This window comes from Apis mellifera, linkage group LG10 (assembly GCF_003254395.2).
Source record: "Apis mellifera strain DH4 linkage group LG10, Amel_HAv3.1, whole genome shotgun sequence".
Classification (NCBI taxonomy): Eukaryota; Metazoa; Arthropoda; class Insecta; order Hymenoptera; family Apidae; genus Apis; species Apis mellifera.
In genome coordinates, this window is record NC_037647.1 from 6221735 (window position 1) to 6237932 (window position 16198).

A 16198-nucleotide genomic window follows, 5' to 3' on the forward strand; every position below is an offset into this window, starting at 1 on the left:
GCGTGTATGTGTATATGTCTAAAAAACGTGTGTCTCTCTCATTCTCTCTTAAAGACGCGCGCGTATTCTTTATCTCTTTCTCTCTGTCACAATTTTCACGCGATAAATTCGCGATATATTAAATTTCATTTCATTTCTCCCTAGCTAACGAATTGACAAACGAACACGACGAAGGATGGACGAGAGGGCGGGCTTCGTCTCCCGAGGGAAAAAAGAAAAAAATATATATATATATAAAGATTTGTTAAAATATAATATATAAAGAGATATTAGTACGAAGTGGAGCTCGCCTCGGGATTCGGAGCACACGTATCATTCTCGTCTTTTCTCTCTCATCATCGGTTGAACGGGAGGGGATTTGGAACGGTTTTCGACGAATCCTCGATCCGAACGTTTTCTCTGTCGTGGAAAAATATAAAATTCCGCCTCGAAGGAGGGGGGAAAAACGCTCGATCGTTAAGATAAACGAACGGTCTTGGGGAAATAAAAATTAATTTCGAATCAAATATTCCGCTGTTTTTTTTCTTTTTAAGAAATATGCGTGTCTTTCCTCTCTCTCTCTCGCTTTTCTCGGTTTCTTTTTCGGTTGAACGAGAACGAGGTGGATTACGTTTCGCGCGAAGAGATTTGTTATGCTACAAGAAATAGGAATCTTTGAACTCTTTATTAATCCATCCCGCAATCCCGTTACGGTTGTGCTCGAGAAAAATAGAAAATCGGCTTTTTTCGGAGGAAACGATGATTAAAGAACGGATGATGAAACAAACGGCGTATGTTAAATAGGAAAGGAAGGGAAGGATATATCGCGAATTTTTTCGTTCGTCTTTCCAATAATAATAATAATAAAAAATGCGTCAAAAGTGTCTTCTGATTATTTCGAGAAAATAAAAAAATACGAGGAGAGACAACATCGCCGTACAAATTCATAAACGAAAATCATACATATATCACATGCTTGTTTAAAAAGAAGGGAAAAAGGAAAGGAAAGGAAATCACGCGGCCGATTCTCTCGACGCGATTCGTCGAGAATCGTGGAAATCGCTCGAGACTCGTCGGTGAACGAATGGAAAATAAACACAACCATCGTTGCCGTTGATTCGTCGAAAGAAAAAGGAGAAGAGAAAAAGAGAGAGAGAAAAGGCGAAAAATCGCGATCGATCGATCGAGGTGTGCGGTCGCGGTGAAATCGACGGGGAAGCTCCCCGCTCGTGCGAGGCCGGCAGAGTTATTTTTCAAGCGCGATCGAAACTCTCGACGCCGCAAAAAAAGGCCCGGTGACGGAGGAGAATTTCGAGAGATTCGAACCCCTCCTTCCCCCTCCCCTCTCTCAAAACTCGAACGGAAGATGCTCGAACACGAAGCGTAGCCGGCGGTGATCGTGCAACAACGAAGAAGAACATCCGCTTGATCCACTTCCGATCACCGGTTGCGGTTTGTACCTTCTTTTTCTTTATTTTTCGCTTCATCATTCCAAGTTTCATCTTAGACCCTGACGAAGCAGCCATCGAAAAATCTACGCTCTCGTCGACCGCCACGCTATCGCCAAAATGCTTCTTCTTTACTCTCTCTCTCTCTCTCTCTGCCCCTAGCACGAGTTAAAAAAATAAGCGTAGAGAGTGTATCAGTAACGTTAGGAAAAAAGAAACGAGTAAACCCGCCTCCCGATTTATCGTCGATCAACATCACGGTTGGTATTAAAGAGTGTTGTCGGGGGAGAGAAGAGGAGGAGGAGGGAGGTATCGCCTCGCGTCCCCTGGAAACCACTTTCTCGCGAGGCGATACTCTCGACGCGATAACCAACCCCTCCCCCACCTGCACAAACGATCCTCCACGTTCGGGTTTCCGTGGCGAGCGTGACGAGAACCCGAGGGAAGATCCCCCTCCGTATCCGATTCTAGTGGAAGAGCAAACAGACCGGGACGAGGCGAATCGTCGTCGTCGTCGTTCGGTTTATCGCGAGCGAAACTGTACAAATATCCTAACGACGTACCATCTCTCTCTCTCTCTCTCACTCTTTTTACATCGCAGGCTCGATCAGAGTCCGGTGGAAGAGCGTCCGTACTACTACTAGACGAAGTAAGTGCGGGGGTTGGCCGGATGCGTGAGGACCTCGCCCGGGGGCGCGGTGGGGACCGGCGGTTCCGGTATCGTGCTGTAAAGGTGGCTGCCCCTCGAGGAGAGGCTGGCGGGCCTCGCGCCCCCCGCGTGCAGCGCGCTGTAACCCCCGTGCTGGTGCTGGTGCTGGTGCTGGTGCTCGGCGCCGCTGTCCTCGTCCTCGGTGCGGCTGCTCGCCGAGCTCACGTAGGTGGACTGCGTGGGCGTGGGCGTGGGCGCGTGCACCGGCGCGACCAAGACGCCGTTAGGCTTGGTCCACGCGTCGCCGGCCGACGGGGCGGCCGTGTAGCGCGCCGGTTTCCGATTTCGGTCGTTCACCTTCTTGCTGCCGTCCCGCCTCTTGCCCACGGAGTCGGGCATGGCGAACCGCAGCTTCTCCCAGAACCTCTTCTCGCCCCACACGACCACGGTGCACGTCTGAAGGAGCAGCTGGAACTCGGGGTCGCGGGCGGGCGCCTCGGTCGCCAGAAGGACGACGACCCGCCTCTTCCTCGAGCCGGGCCTTATGCTCTCGAGGGCGGTCCTCAGCGCGGCGCGGAACTCCGCGTGCTGCCACTCGTTGGCGAGGAACACGGGCGAGAAGATGATGACTATGCGCCTGGCCGCGGCCGCCGCGGGCGGCACGGCCTCCTGCGCCCTCGCGGGCGGCAGGTCGCGCCAGTGCAGGCACAGGGCGAGCCCCGACTGCTCCAGCTCGGCCGCGAGGAACCTCGACACGAAGTCCTCGTCCCTCTCGCTGTACACTATGTAGCCGTCGTAGAGCCGGTCCCTCTCCTCGTCGGGCGGCGCGCTCGTCTTGCCGAGGCGGAGGCCGTAACGGGCGTGGGCCCACAGGCGCACGTCCTGGCGGAACGCGAACGCGAGGGCGACGAAGAGGGAGATGGCGATGACCGCGACCAGCGCGCCCGCCAGCAGAGGGACCAGGTTGCCGCCGAGCAGAGGGATCTCCTGGATGCCGCGGCTCACGGCCTCCGTGGACGGGTCCCCGCAACGGTTCATCGCCTGGGCCAGGGTCTCGACGCCGTCGCGGCAGTACATCTTCTCGGGGTCGCCGCGATGCTCGGCCAGCCAGCCGCGCAGTTTCGCCGCGTTCCCGCACTCGCAGCTCCACGCGTTGCCCTCCAACGCGACCACCGTCCTCGTGCTGTCGCCCACGCTCGGCAACGCTTCCCACGGGCGAAAGTTGACGATGCGGTTGCTGTCCAACCGCAACACCTCGAGGTTCCTCATCTTCTTGAACGTGGTGTTGCCCACCGTGGCGATCGCGTTGTGATCCAGGTACAGCTCCGACATCCTCTCGAGCTGGTCGAACTCGAAGCCCCGCAGCTCGCGCAGCGCGTTGTCCTCGAGGTGGAGGACCCGCAACGCGCCCACCCCGTTGAACGTGAAATTGTGAATCCCCGATATCCCGCTGTTGTTCAGGTACAACACCTCGAGGCGGCGCTTCCCTATGAACACGTGGCTGCCCAGCTCGCCCAACTCGTTCCCGTCCAGGTATATCTCGGTCGCGTCCATCGGGATCCTCTCGGGGACGTGGTTGTAGCCGGCGTTCGAGCAGTCGACCACGTTGCTCGACCAGCTGTGGTCGTGGTAGCACGAGCAGTTGTCGGGGCAGGTCATCTCGCAGTCGCACGCGTCGAAGTCGCAGCAGTGGCACAGGGCGAAACAATGGGCCTCGTAACGGCACACGAAGTCCTTCGACTTCAACGAGAGCAACGGCCGCCTCGGGGTGGCGCGGGCGTGCACCATCTCGCACGTGACCGAGTCGAGGTCCATGACCCGCGGGTGCTGGCGTAGCCGCGCCGCCATCTCGTTGATCCTCGGCAACCATTCCATCGTGCAGTTGCACAAGATCGGGTTGTCGCCTATGTAGAACTGCGGCAGCTCGGCGTCGTCCGGTACGGTTTGCAGGGATATCGCGGCCACGTCCAGACTCCTTATCTCGTTCCCGTACAACACCACCTTCTGAAGGCTCCTCTTCTGGAAGAAGGTCGCAGGCCCCACCGTTCGTATCTTGTTGTTGTTGAGGAACAGGGTCTCCACGCTGTCGGGCACGTTCGCCTCCCCGATCTCCCCGATCTGGTTGTAACTCGCGTCCAGCATCTTTATACGCAGCGTGTTCCGCACCGCGTAATAATTGCCCAGCTCGCTTATCTGATTCGCGTGTATGTCCAGCCATTCTATGCTCGCCGGTAGATGGCTGTAGTCGAACCACAGCAGCTTGTTGTCGGACACGTTCAACCAGACGAGGGTCGAGAGGCTGGTGAACGCGCCCCGGATCTCCGTCAACTGGTTCCCGTCCAGCCTGATGGCGCGCAACACGGGATTCGCCGCGAAAGCGCTCTGCTCCACGTGGCGGATGTAATTGTTGGCCAGATTCAACACTTGCAACGCGGGCAGGGCGGCGAACGCCTCGCGCGACACGTTCTCGAGCTTGTTGTCGACCAGTCCCAATCCGTACAACTCGCCCAGCCCGACGAACGAGTCGTTCTCGATCCTGGACACGTGGTTGTTCCCGAGGTCGAGCGTTTTCAACGAGCGTAGCACGCGCACCGCGTACGGGATCTCGGTCAGATAGTTGCCCCTCAGGGACAGGTCTTGGAGGCCGGTCAGATTGTCGAACACGTGGCGGTGAAGGGATCTCACTTTGTTCGCGTCCATGAACAGTTGGTTGAGGGTGGTGAGGCCGATCGTGTGGGCCGGGTCGAATCTCGCGATCCGATTGTGGGACAGGGTGAGCATGTGCAGGTTGGTCAGCGAGCCGAAACAACCGTCCGTCAACGTCTCGATCTCGTTGTGCTCCAGCTTCAATATTTGCAGGCTGTACAATCCTTTGAACACGTGGCCGTCGATCTTGGTGAGCGCGTTGTGCGACAGATCGAGAATCACGAGGCGGACCAGCCTCGAGAACGTGTCCCTGTTCACCCAACGATTCGTCAACTCGTTCCCGCTCAGATCCAATATTTGCAACTCGTCCAGATTGTCCAGTAAGCCGGGGGCCAACACCGCCAACGAGTTGTTGCTGAGTATCAGCTCTCTCAGTTCCCTCGTCTTGGAGAAGAGTTCGGGCGGCAACGCGACCAGACGGTTGCTGGACACGTTGAGGGAGTGCAACGCGGTCAAACCGGCCAGAGCGTGGTCGCCAACGGCGTTGATCGCGTTCTCTTGGAGCTTCAACACCGTCAGGCTGCGCAGATTGGTGAGCGCGCGATCGTGGATCGTGGTTAGATCGTTGTTGCTCAGATCCAACACCTCGAGGCTCGGGGTGCAGGATTCGGCCGAGTCGGAGAACCCGAGGGAAACGATGTCCTGTAACTTGTTGCGCGTCAGATTCAACGTGGCGAGGCTCTGCACCGGGCACAGCAACTCGGCCGGGAGCGTCCACAGATTGTTGTCGGCCAGGTCGAGGTGTTGCAGATGCGCGAGACCGCGCAAGGAATCCCTGTGAAGCTCCAAACTCATCGCCGACCAGTCCCCGTTGTGCGTGATCAACGACAAAGCGCGCAAATTGTGCGCGGACGCGAAAACGCCGGCTGGCAGATAGCGGATCTTGCAATAATCCACGCGGAGCTTCTCCAAACGGGGCAGGGGGGAGAAGAATCCGTGCGGCCCGTCTATCTGGCTCTCGAAGAACAACACGTCGCTGCACTCCAAGGCCAAAGAACTGATCGAGTCCACTTGAATGGCCGAGAGATTGCCAATTAGGCTGGCCACGTTGGCGATAGTCCTAACCCTACAGGCCAGACCTTTTTCTCCGTCCTCTCCGTCCTTTTTCCACTCGCACCCGCTCGGTGCCTCGAGGCTCGTGATGCTGCGCCCGTGTATCGGGCCCGCGTTCAGAAACAGGGACCAGACGATCCCCAGCACCGCCGCCAAACCAACCCGTGTCGCCTCCATTCCGACCAATTGTCGTTTCTTTCCTTCACGCACGCACGCACGCACGCACGCACGAGCACAGAGACGGAGTCGAATTCTAAACCGACTCTCCTCTCGTCGCGATCGTCGCGTGAGCCAGTCGTCGTAAGCGTTGCCGTCGTCAAGCACTCATAGTCACTCTATCACAACACCATTTCCCGCGGTGTACGAGCAGATGATTCTGCAACGACACCTTTCTCTTTCCGTGGACGAGATGCGACGAGGGAAAGGGGAAAAAAAAGAATAGGAACGTTCAATCTCGCTGCCCCGTCGCCAGGGATCTCGACCACCACCGAACGAGGGAAAAAAACGATAATCCGCCTCGTCCACCAAACTCCGTTTCTCGACTCGATGCTTCGTTTCTTTCTTCCGCGAATGAACACCGACTCTCGCATAACCACTTATCGACACTGCATTCCCCCGATCACTCCGTCTACGTATACGATATCGTCCTTCGAATCCACCAACGCGTGACGCCTCCGTTTACAGAGGGGACTTCGACCCTCGTGAGAAACTACATGTGAAACGGAACGTTACGAGCGAGAGAAACCAATAGACGAGTTTGGCGCAACGACGTTCCACAGCGAACGCCGGAGAGCAACTGACTCCGAATCCGAGTCCCTATTCCGTCGACGGTCACGCACCCTGCATGACTGCCAGCGTGCAGTTATCCCCCCCACTCGTATCCCCCACCATCGGCCAATTTCACCCCCACCACCGGCCAGGATGTATATCCCTCCGACCGAATACCAACTTACGCTATAGTAAACTCGCTCGTGACACACGCTCGAACCGACAAACGCACACACTTGCACACGAGACACGAGCGTGCGGGGTAAGCGTGCTAACGTTTTGCGCCACGAGCGGCTGCCTCGTTGCGAAGATGCAACAAACCAGCTGACTGACAACACTACTTACTAGGTAAACACCAAACTGGTTCCTAGGCGTACGGGCGCGCATTTATCAACCGGCTCCTCTCTCTTCCCATGCACCAAGGGCTCCCTCCCCCACCTTCAAGTTTCTTTACCTTCGAAACCGCTTCACCGGAGTTGTCGTTAGTTAATAGGCTACGAACACTGCCGTGTTCTTTCGCGTCCGACCGGACAACCCTCTGTGATTTGTTGTCTATGCCCTCCCACCGCTGATTTGTACGCGCGTGTCCTCCACTTCCGGAATAGGGGGAGGAAGAGGTTGGTCTTTCTCGGAATCGTTCTTCGAAAGAAAAGCGTTTCCAGTGATCTACCTGCATCGAGATTTCGGGCGACATTTTTGGAGAGTTCTACGTCGAAGGATTTTCGAATCGATAGTTTTATCATTACGTTTGGATTCCATGTCTTTTCTAATTCGATTAAACAATATTTTTAACGCTCTAACGCCGTGGAAAATATAATAAACAAATATTACGCGGAATGGGAATTGGAGTGGAAAGGTGAGAGAATAAGAGCGGAGAGCAAAGTAATAAGAAGAAGAACAGATCCCGTCTTAATTAAGGAATATAGTCGGTGATAATAACGTTTCGGTGTTAATACTTTGCCTGCACAAGCTTCGTAACCGATAATGCTTAAAAGTCTGTCGGTGTAGCTGGTAAAAGATATTAACGCTTATCGGTTTGTGTGTTTCAACCGAAACGATCCAGAAGCATTAACACCTAGCTCTACATTTTTTTCTCTCCTGCGATTCAGAAACTTTAACACGTTCTAATTTCCTATCTTTCTTTTAGTAGACTAACCTGAATAAATAAACATTCGTCGATACTCAACTCGATGCGAATGAATTGAGAACACTGTCTCAAAAAAGTTGTCAAAAATTTTTCTTTAAAAAAAATTCAACTATAATAATATTTCTTTCGACTTCTATTCCTGAAATTTAATTTGGAAAAAAATTATCGAGACCAAGGTTTCTTTCGTTCAAGGGATGGGGCTTGTACGATAGCCTAAAAGCATACTTTTGGCGCCATCTACTCCGCGATCTCGAAACTAAGCTCGATATTTGAAGGAGAAAAAACGATTTCCCTTTCTTAATTCGATACCATTGTTTCGCTCCGCTCAATTCTTCCATTATATTCTATTAATAAATCGCAACTGTATCAAAGTTCATCTTTATCGATATCGATGTTTCGCGGCAGGGTCCCACGAAGAAACGTACGAGGCGATACGATAATTTCGTCATACTCGTTCCAACGGATTACTCACAGGCCCCGCTCATAAGACGATGAATCACGCAAAGTATACCCGATGAACACGTGGGATTATAAATTCGGCGCACAGTGACAAATGGGGGCGGCCACGGTTCCGGGCGTGCAAGGTTTCCACACTTCATTACGTATTTACGAGTTGTCAAGCTGATATCACTTCCTCCAAGATTAACAAATCGATCAATCTGACCAAATTATTAATTCGAAGTAACTTTTGAAATTTGTAGATAATAATGAACGAAAGAAATCGAGATAAAGAAAAGAATATTGCATTCCAAATAGAATGAAAAATAATAATAGAGATTTCTAAAAATTCCTTCGTTTCGATATTAAATTCTCTCTCGTTCCCCAGGAAAAATAGAGTATTGTGCTCCAAAAATTGAAACTCCAGAAATGAGAATTTTTTTTTTTCCTAATATTCCATTTATTCTCGTCAAGCACCGCGTTTCAAAAACTCTCTCGAAATATATATATTTATTCCCAATAAAAAATTCTTCAGTTAAACCATCGTGTTCCCAATTTCGAAATACAACTACTATTTAAACACTAATCTGATATAGCGCCTTGAAACTGAGCGAGAAGACGGACAATGCGTATCTGGATGCGTTTGGTAATCCTCGAATTGCAAAAAAGGCATCGGTCAGCTGTTGGAGCTCGATAACGGAATCAATTTCAACTTGTCCGACTCGAATTCGATTCGAATCGAAATGGCGGGAGGAGGGAGGATCGTTTAACAGGTTGATTTTATCAACGGTGTTACGAGCGCGACGCGACCACCCCAGGGGTGGTTTAAACTTTAGTTTCTATAAAGTCGCGGCGAAAAATATTTTTCGTATTTTCACGTCCCATTTTCGAAACGGGTGGTCACGATTTCGTTTCGAAAAGTTTCACGGATACTGCGTACATCAACTCCGTTTCTCCGAGGGTCGGGAGAGGGATCGGTTTCGAAAAGGGGTCTGCCGTACAACGCCTGTGCACGATATATTAACGCATAAATCGTTACTCGTTATGGCAGCGGGTATTCGAAGCAAGAACTTCATCACTAACCGCTAACAAGACAACTAACGCACAAAGAAAACGGTTCGGCTACGTGGAACAGGAATAAATTCTTGGAACGCATTCTTTGAGCATTTTTCTCTCTCTCTCTCTCTCGATTCTCTTTGCGCAAATTATTCGTTTTACTCGTCGACAAGAGAAGTGTTTTGTTGCGTATTTCGGTGTATATGGAATATTATTTTTCGTCGTAATAACGTATTCTATAAACTCGATGTTTAAACGAGGGAAACGGTATTATGGGGATTAAAATTCCAAAAATTCTTTCCGTCCCGGCGTGCGTTCAACGAAAAGTGGAATAGTGGAATTTTCAGGAATTAAAATTTCATTCTAGAAATGGTTTATTTTTTTATGTGAGAAAAAAGAAATTAAATACAAAATTCACGAATCTCGGAACATCTCTAATTTTCTCTTTAATATCCAATTAGTAGATCTGATAATCGAATTGCAATAATATTACTAACTAATATTTATTTTCCCGATTCGAGGGAAAAAAGGAACGTAACCAAGAATTCTAATTAAAATTCCATCCAATTAAAATCTGATCTTTTCAAGAAATATAAATAGACTCTAGAAAAATCACTCTCTTCGAGCGTTGCAACATCGAAATAGAAAGAAAAAGAGAGAAAGAAAGATAATTCACTCGAGATCAAAGAATCGTGAACAACACCCTCCTTTTCTTTAAACACGGCCCATCTCGAATATCGATCTTCTCCACGGAAAATCTAATCCTTGAGCAGAGTTGCTCGTCCAAGGCGAACACGAAACGTTCTGGACGAAATCCGCTTTGCGAAATGGGAAGGTCAGTTCCTTTCAATGGGCCACCGTGCCGTTCGATCCTATCCGTCCGAGACGTGGTCTATCCTCGTAAAGATTTCTCCGTCCAAGGAATCGATCGATCCCTTCGAGGCGAATTTATCACTTTCACTCGCGGGGAGGGAAGGAAAACTGTATCGTGTCCTGATTAGCATACAGGTAGAAAGTATCGTCACGCTCTCAGATTGATCTTTGAACAACCGTCAATCCTACAATCCTACAATCTATTAAGTTAGGTAATTCGTGAAATTTTAAAAGCGAAATCATTCGAGAATGAACGATGGAACTTTTTGGATGTATAAAAAAAAAAGAAGAATTTTAAGGGAATATATCATAATAAATTTTTAAATTAAGAAGACACAAAAATATATTTGTAAAATACGATGAATATGAAAGAAACAGAAATTCGAGTTTTCATTTCCATTTTAAAATTTACCCCATAAAGGATTCTCATTCGCGAAATTAAAAACCGCAATTCAATAACGTAGATGGAATGAAAAAAGATTTTGCGTAAACCTTTATACATATATCGCACAATACTTTGTTTTTAATTAACGAACGACTCGATGAAAAGAAGCAGACCAAAACGTATCTCCAAGAAACCGATACACCATACTTCACCCAGGCCAATTCCTCCAAACAAGCTGAAACAATTCAAATCATCTCCTCCCTCCCTCCCCGCAACAATATCCAATAACACACTCATCACTAAAACAAGCACGCTTAGATAGCAAACGCACGATACTCCCAAAACAATATCTTATTCCCATTGTCCCAGAGCGCCAACCCTATCAGCCACCCCCTCTCTCTCCAACGTTACACACAGATCCTCCAACCATACGTACGTCTATATACGTACACACATCCGATAAGATTCCGTGGAAAGAACGAATTCGAAAGATCGAGGAGCGCAGCTGATCGAATTCCCCCCTTTCGCGTTCACGGCATACCGATCACTTGCACGACACGTGGCCGACGTGTCCGGTGCGCTCCCCGAAGATAGCCGAGAAATACGGTAGATGCGATCTCGAATCGGCCGTGGAAGGAAGGTGACGTTCGTTTCCCTGTTAGGTGATCGCGTAGCGGAGAGAGACTCGCAGGCGGAGCTTTCGAAAGACCGCCTGCAAGACCGCCCCTGTGCGCTTCGTGCGTTTCGTCAATGTTGCGTTGCACGCGAGCAAAACGAATCTCGGAATCGAGGAAAGGTTGGGATCTCGTCTCGTCTCGTCTGGGAAATGTTTGAAGAGAAACTTTGGAATTTGAAATCATAATTGCGGGTGGATAATTAACAAGGATTAATTGGAGTAAGAAAGTGGTTTGTTCGAAAGGAGTGGAAGCTACTTTCGTTTAACTTGATCCATGTATGACTTTCTATACGGATGTTTAACGTTCTATGGAAGGAAAGGATGTTAGGAAACCAGCGTTAGAGAGAACGTTTGTAACGAGTCTCTGTAAATTTAGGAAAGGTTTTAAGATAAAAGATTGGTTAAAATCGAGAGAAATTTAACGCGTTAAATTCGCGATTCTCGGCACGCGGTCCAAGAAATTAAAGAAATTCCCGAATAAACTTCGCATTCTTCGGGTGGCAACTTCGCGAAGGTGGTATTCGAACGATGTAACCGAAATATTTTAGAAGTCGTCCCCTGGCGAGGGAGATCGTGAGAACTTGGTCGAGAGGACGAGCCTGTCCCATCGAGCCGATTTCGCTAACGAGCCTGTATTTATTCGAGGCTCGTTTCCTCCTCTCTCTCTTTCTCTTCTCGTTCCTCTTCCAAACGCCGCTCCCAAAACTCAACTTGCATAGGGAAGGACGTCTGAGGGAAACGGGGCAAAGAGAGAGAGAAGTTGATCGTCGTCGCTGTCGTTATTTCGAGGGTTGCAAGTTGTACGCGTGCACCGCGTCTAAGGCACCACCAGGTCTAATTCGCCGTGGAAACCCATGAATTTCACCTCGAATTCCGGGCGTCGTTCACGGATCACGCGGAGGCCGGGATATCCGGGGAGTTTCGGTGTAATTTCGCGAATACTTGGAACGCCCCAAGGTAAATATCTATCGGCTATTCCGAAGCTATTCCGACGCACAAGTTCGACAACGAGCGGACTTGATCCACTTGCAAGTGAGTAAGTACCAACTTGCCAAGGTTTATCCAAGATATAATATATATATATATATATATATATATATATATATATACGCTGACCGCTCTCTCTCCCTCGAGTCTTCGATCCAACAAGTATCGCGTCGCTTTTGCGCTTAACTCGATCAACGATTCCATCATTTTATATTTCTATTCGTGCCACGTATTTTTTAACTAGTAATAATAAAATTTATTCGCTTGATATCCTAACAACAACTGTAACCATAGACATTTGCAATTTAATGAGAATATTCGTGATTATTTGACTATTCATGATAAAGAAGAGAGTCTGAAAAAATTGTAGAGAACGTATTATCGTCGAGAAAAATTTCAAAAAACAGTTCCTTCTTTGAAAGAAACGAAAATCATTTAATATTTCTACATTCGTACCACGTATTTCGAATTACAATAGTGAACTCTATTCGCTTGATATCGTGATATCAACTCGATGACCATAACCGATGACGTAATGGACATTTGCGATTATCTATAAGGTGAAATGCAAAATTGTAAAGAATGATTGAAAATACGAAATAATAATCGTCGAGAAAAATTTCAAAAAACAGTTCCTTCTTTGAAAGAAACGAAAAACTTGGAAAACATCGTCATTTAATATTTCTATATTCGTACCACGTATTTCGAATTCCAATAGTAAACTCGATTCGCTTGATATCAACTCGATAGCCGTAACCATGGACATTTGCAATCCAATGAGATTACTCATAGTAGTCATAGTAGTCATTTCGTCTTGAACTTGACTCAATTATCTAAAAGATGGGATGCAAAATTGTAAAGAATGATTGAAAATACGAAATAATAATCGTCGAGAAAAATTTCAAAAAACAGTTCCTTCTTTGAAAGAAACGAAAAACTTGGAAAACGTCATCACTTAATATTTCTACATTCGTACCACGTATTTCGAATTACAATAGTGAACTCGATGACCATGGACATTTGCATTCGATTATTTAAAAGGTGGAATGTAAAATTGTAAAGAATGATTGAAAATACGAAATAATAATCGTCGAGAAGAATTTCAAAAAACAGTTTCTTCTTTGAAAGAAATGAAAAACTTGGAAAACATCATCATTTAATATTTCGAATTACAATAGTAAACTCGATTCGCTTGATATCGTGATATCGACTCGATGATCGTAACCATGGACATTTGCATTCGATTATCTAAAAGGTGGGATGCAAAATTATAAAGAATGATTGAAAATAATAATCGTCGAGAAGAATTTCAAAAAACAGTTCCTTCCTCGAAGGAAACGAAAAACTTTGGGAACAATTTTGAGAAAGGGAATTGAATTTTTTTTCCTTTCTACTTTAAAGTTATGACTTTCCAATATAGATTTGTCCAGAAAATAAAATCTACGTATCAGCCTCGGATATTCGCTCGAATCGGCCATTTTACACACGCAAGACTCGAGAATCGTAGGAGACTCGAACAGGATGAGGAGGCGTTTTCACCGAGAATTCGAGATCCTCCCCTCCCCTCTAACCGACAATGAGAGGCGCCTTAAATCCCGCTCGCCAATGTACATCTGTGGATACACGCGCGCGGATCTACATTGGAGCTTCCTCGAGGGGTGTAGCACGAGGGGTGTTCCACGAATCAAAACGGAGACCGATATTTCCGGGGGCGCAGGCATTGTTGCACCCCGCCGAGATCCTGCCATTAATCCTGACACTCGGTTAGTGGCGACGAATCCTCTGTACATCTTCGATACATTCGAGGGGGGAAGAAGAGGGGGGATTACAACGCCGATCTCTATCTTCAGAGGGACAGATCCAGATCGTCGAGGAAGGCTCGACGAGCTGAATAAAGGAATATCTCGAGGTACTTTGAAGGCAAAGTTGGTTGGAAGATAGCGGCTCGAAACAATCGAGGATCTGGAGGGTAATGGAAGATAAAATAAGAGAGGGGAGGGGGATAGCGCGCTTCGATCTTTACGCACGTGTTTGTTGAATTTTTATCGCGAAGATCTCCATTTTTATACGCCGTCGATCTTAATTTTCTTCTTCTATTCGGACGCTTTTTACTTTTTTTTCGAGCTTGTGTTGTGAATTCGTTCTCTCTCTCTGGTCGGTGGTTTCCGAAAGTTGGAAATCGAATTAATTCTATCTGAATACGGTGAGCGCTGTCGAATATCACTGTAATTTCATAAACACAGATTCGCGTGAGAGACGCGTAAAGAGCTCGTTTAAAATAATTAAACGTGCCATTCGTGTTTATCGTGGGGGGCGTTTTCGATCGGCTAATAAGCAGCTTTCGAGGACGTATCATCGATGACGATAATTGTCGGGCGAGATGTCGATGAAATTCATTAAAACGGCCCTGATAATTTGCCGGGCACCGCGTAAATGAACGATAAAACTGCTCTGGGCGGGGGGATGGTTACACATCGATAATTCGTAACGCCGATTCCTGGTGGCTATCTGGGCCCGGCTAGCAATAAAGTAAATTCGTTTTCATACGGGCACGTACGTGTATCTATTAATTAAATACATCACGGTACTATCGTTAATTACTTCATCATAATGAAATCGTTCCCGAATTTTTATGGGAAAAAGCAATTCTCGAGTTTTTGAATCCCGCCATCGATGATACAAATACAGACTCAGACTCTTTATTTAATATTGAAAAAGTTGTTTAAATAATGGAACAACTTTTGCGCGATCGAGATAATATTATTTAGAAAAAATTGTGAAGAATATAATATATATAAATGTCAACATCTTACATTTTAAATAATTAAAAAATAAAGAAAAAAGATTCGATAATGATAATAATTCAAATTTAAACAACCTTAATATCCATCTTCAATTTTTGTGGAAGGTGTACGTCCGAATAGAGATAAGTATCTGAGGACTAATAAAAGAATTCTGTGCGACATTTAAAAACTTTCCACGCTATTCTACACAAACTACTCCACCCACGTTTACACTTCATCTCGAAACGAATACCCACGACCTCTGACCTTAAATAACGAAACCTAATTAATTCTTCTACGCGCTCAAAAACTTGACGCCATATCAAATCCAACACTTTAAAAAATCCACCATATATCACCATAACATACCTTTCTCCATTTCCTGTAATAATTTTGTTATGTTATATCAATTTATTTATCTCTCAAAATTAACCTCCCTGAAACTGAAAAATCAATATCTAAATTTTACCTCTACACATCTATCCAAAATAGGACGAATTCAACAATGATCGATCGATTGGGCGCGAGGATATAAAGGATCGATGGAGGATCCGCGATTTCCTCGTCATTTCGCATAAATCCGATCCATCACCCGTCTCGAGGCGCGGCTCCACTCCACTCGGAAAGCTTTTTTTCGGCGTGGCACGGTTTTTAAAGTGTTTCCAAGTGTTTCGGATGAAAGAGCCGCGGGACGCCGATGTACCGCTGCGAGGTACACGACATCCCGCGGCTCTTCAAGGCGAAACTCACTGACAACAGCGACTGGGAACGTGTCAAAGTAGTTATAGAACAAGCCACAGTTCCCTCTCTCTCTCTCTCACAGGGGCTTAAGGCCCACCACCCCTTCCCTGGGCTACCTGGGAGAACGCTGTTTCACCCAAGCCAACCGGATATCCAATTTATAAGGTGTATCAAACGTTACTCCGCTCTTGTTCGAGATTATTTAACGCGTCTTTAACCGTCCCTTTTACGCTTTGTAACGCGACGTGCGGTGAATTATAATATGCGACGATGGAATTAATTTTTCGGACGATCAATTCTTTCTTTTTTTTTTTTGATTTTAATAATTGCAAGCTAATCTAACAATTGCGCGCTAGGTGGAAAAATCTCCAAGTCGTTAAGACGGAATTATATTATTCTTTTCCTTATTATAAAGCTCCATCTTCGAGGCCGTGTATATTTAACTCGCGTGCCCTCGGAAGTTCACGCGAGCACGTCAGATCGGAGGCGTTCAATTGCCAGGCGGGAAA

General features: G+C 47.3%; 1 protein-coding gene and 1 long non-coding RNA gene across 2 annotated transcripts in view; both read right to left on the reverse strand.

Moving 5' to 3' along the window:
• LOC107965062 overlaps positions 1 to 16198 on the reverse strand; it is a 72936-nt gene that overhangs the window by 29285 nt on the left and 27453 nt on the right. The window lies entirely within an intron of this gene.
• LOC410235 (toll-like receptor Tollo) lies at positions 1918 to 6706 on the reverse strand. The gene has a single exon (XM_016914420.2). The coding sequence runs from the start codon at positions 6010 to 6012 to the stop codon at positions 2068 to 2070; it is 3945 nt and encodes a 1314-aa protein (XP_016769909.1). The 5' UTR covers positions 6013 to 6706; the 3' UTR covers positions 1918 to 2067.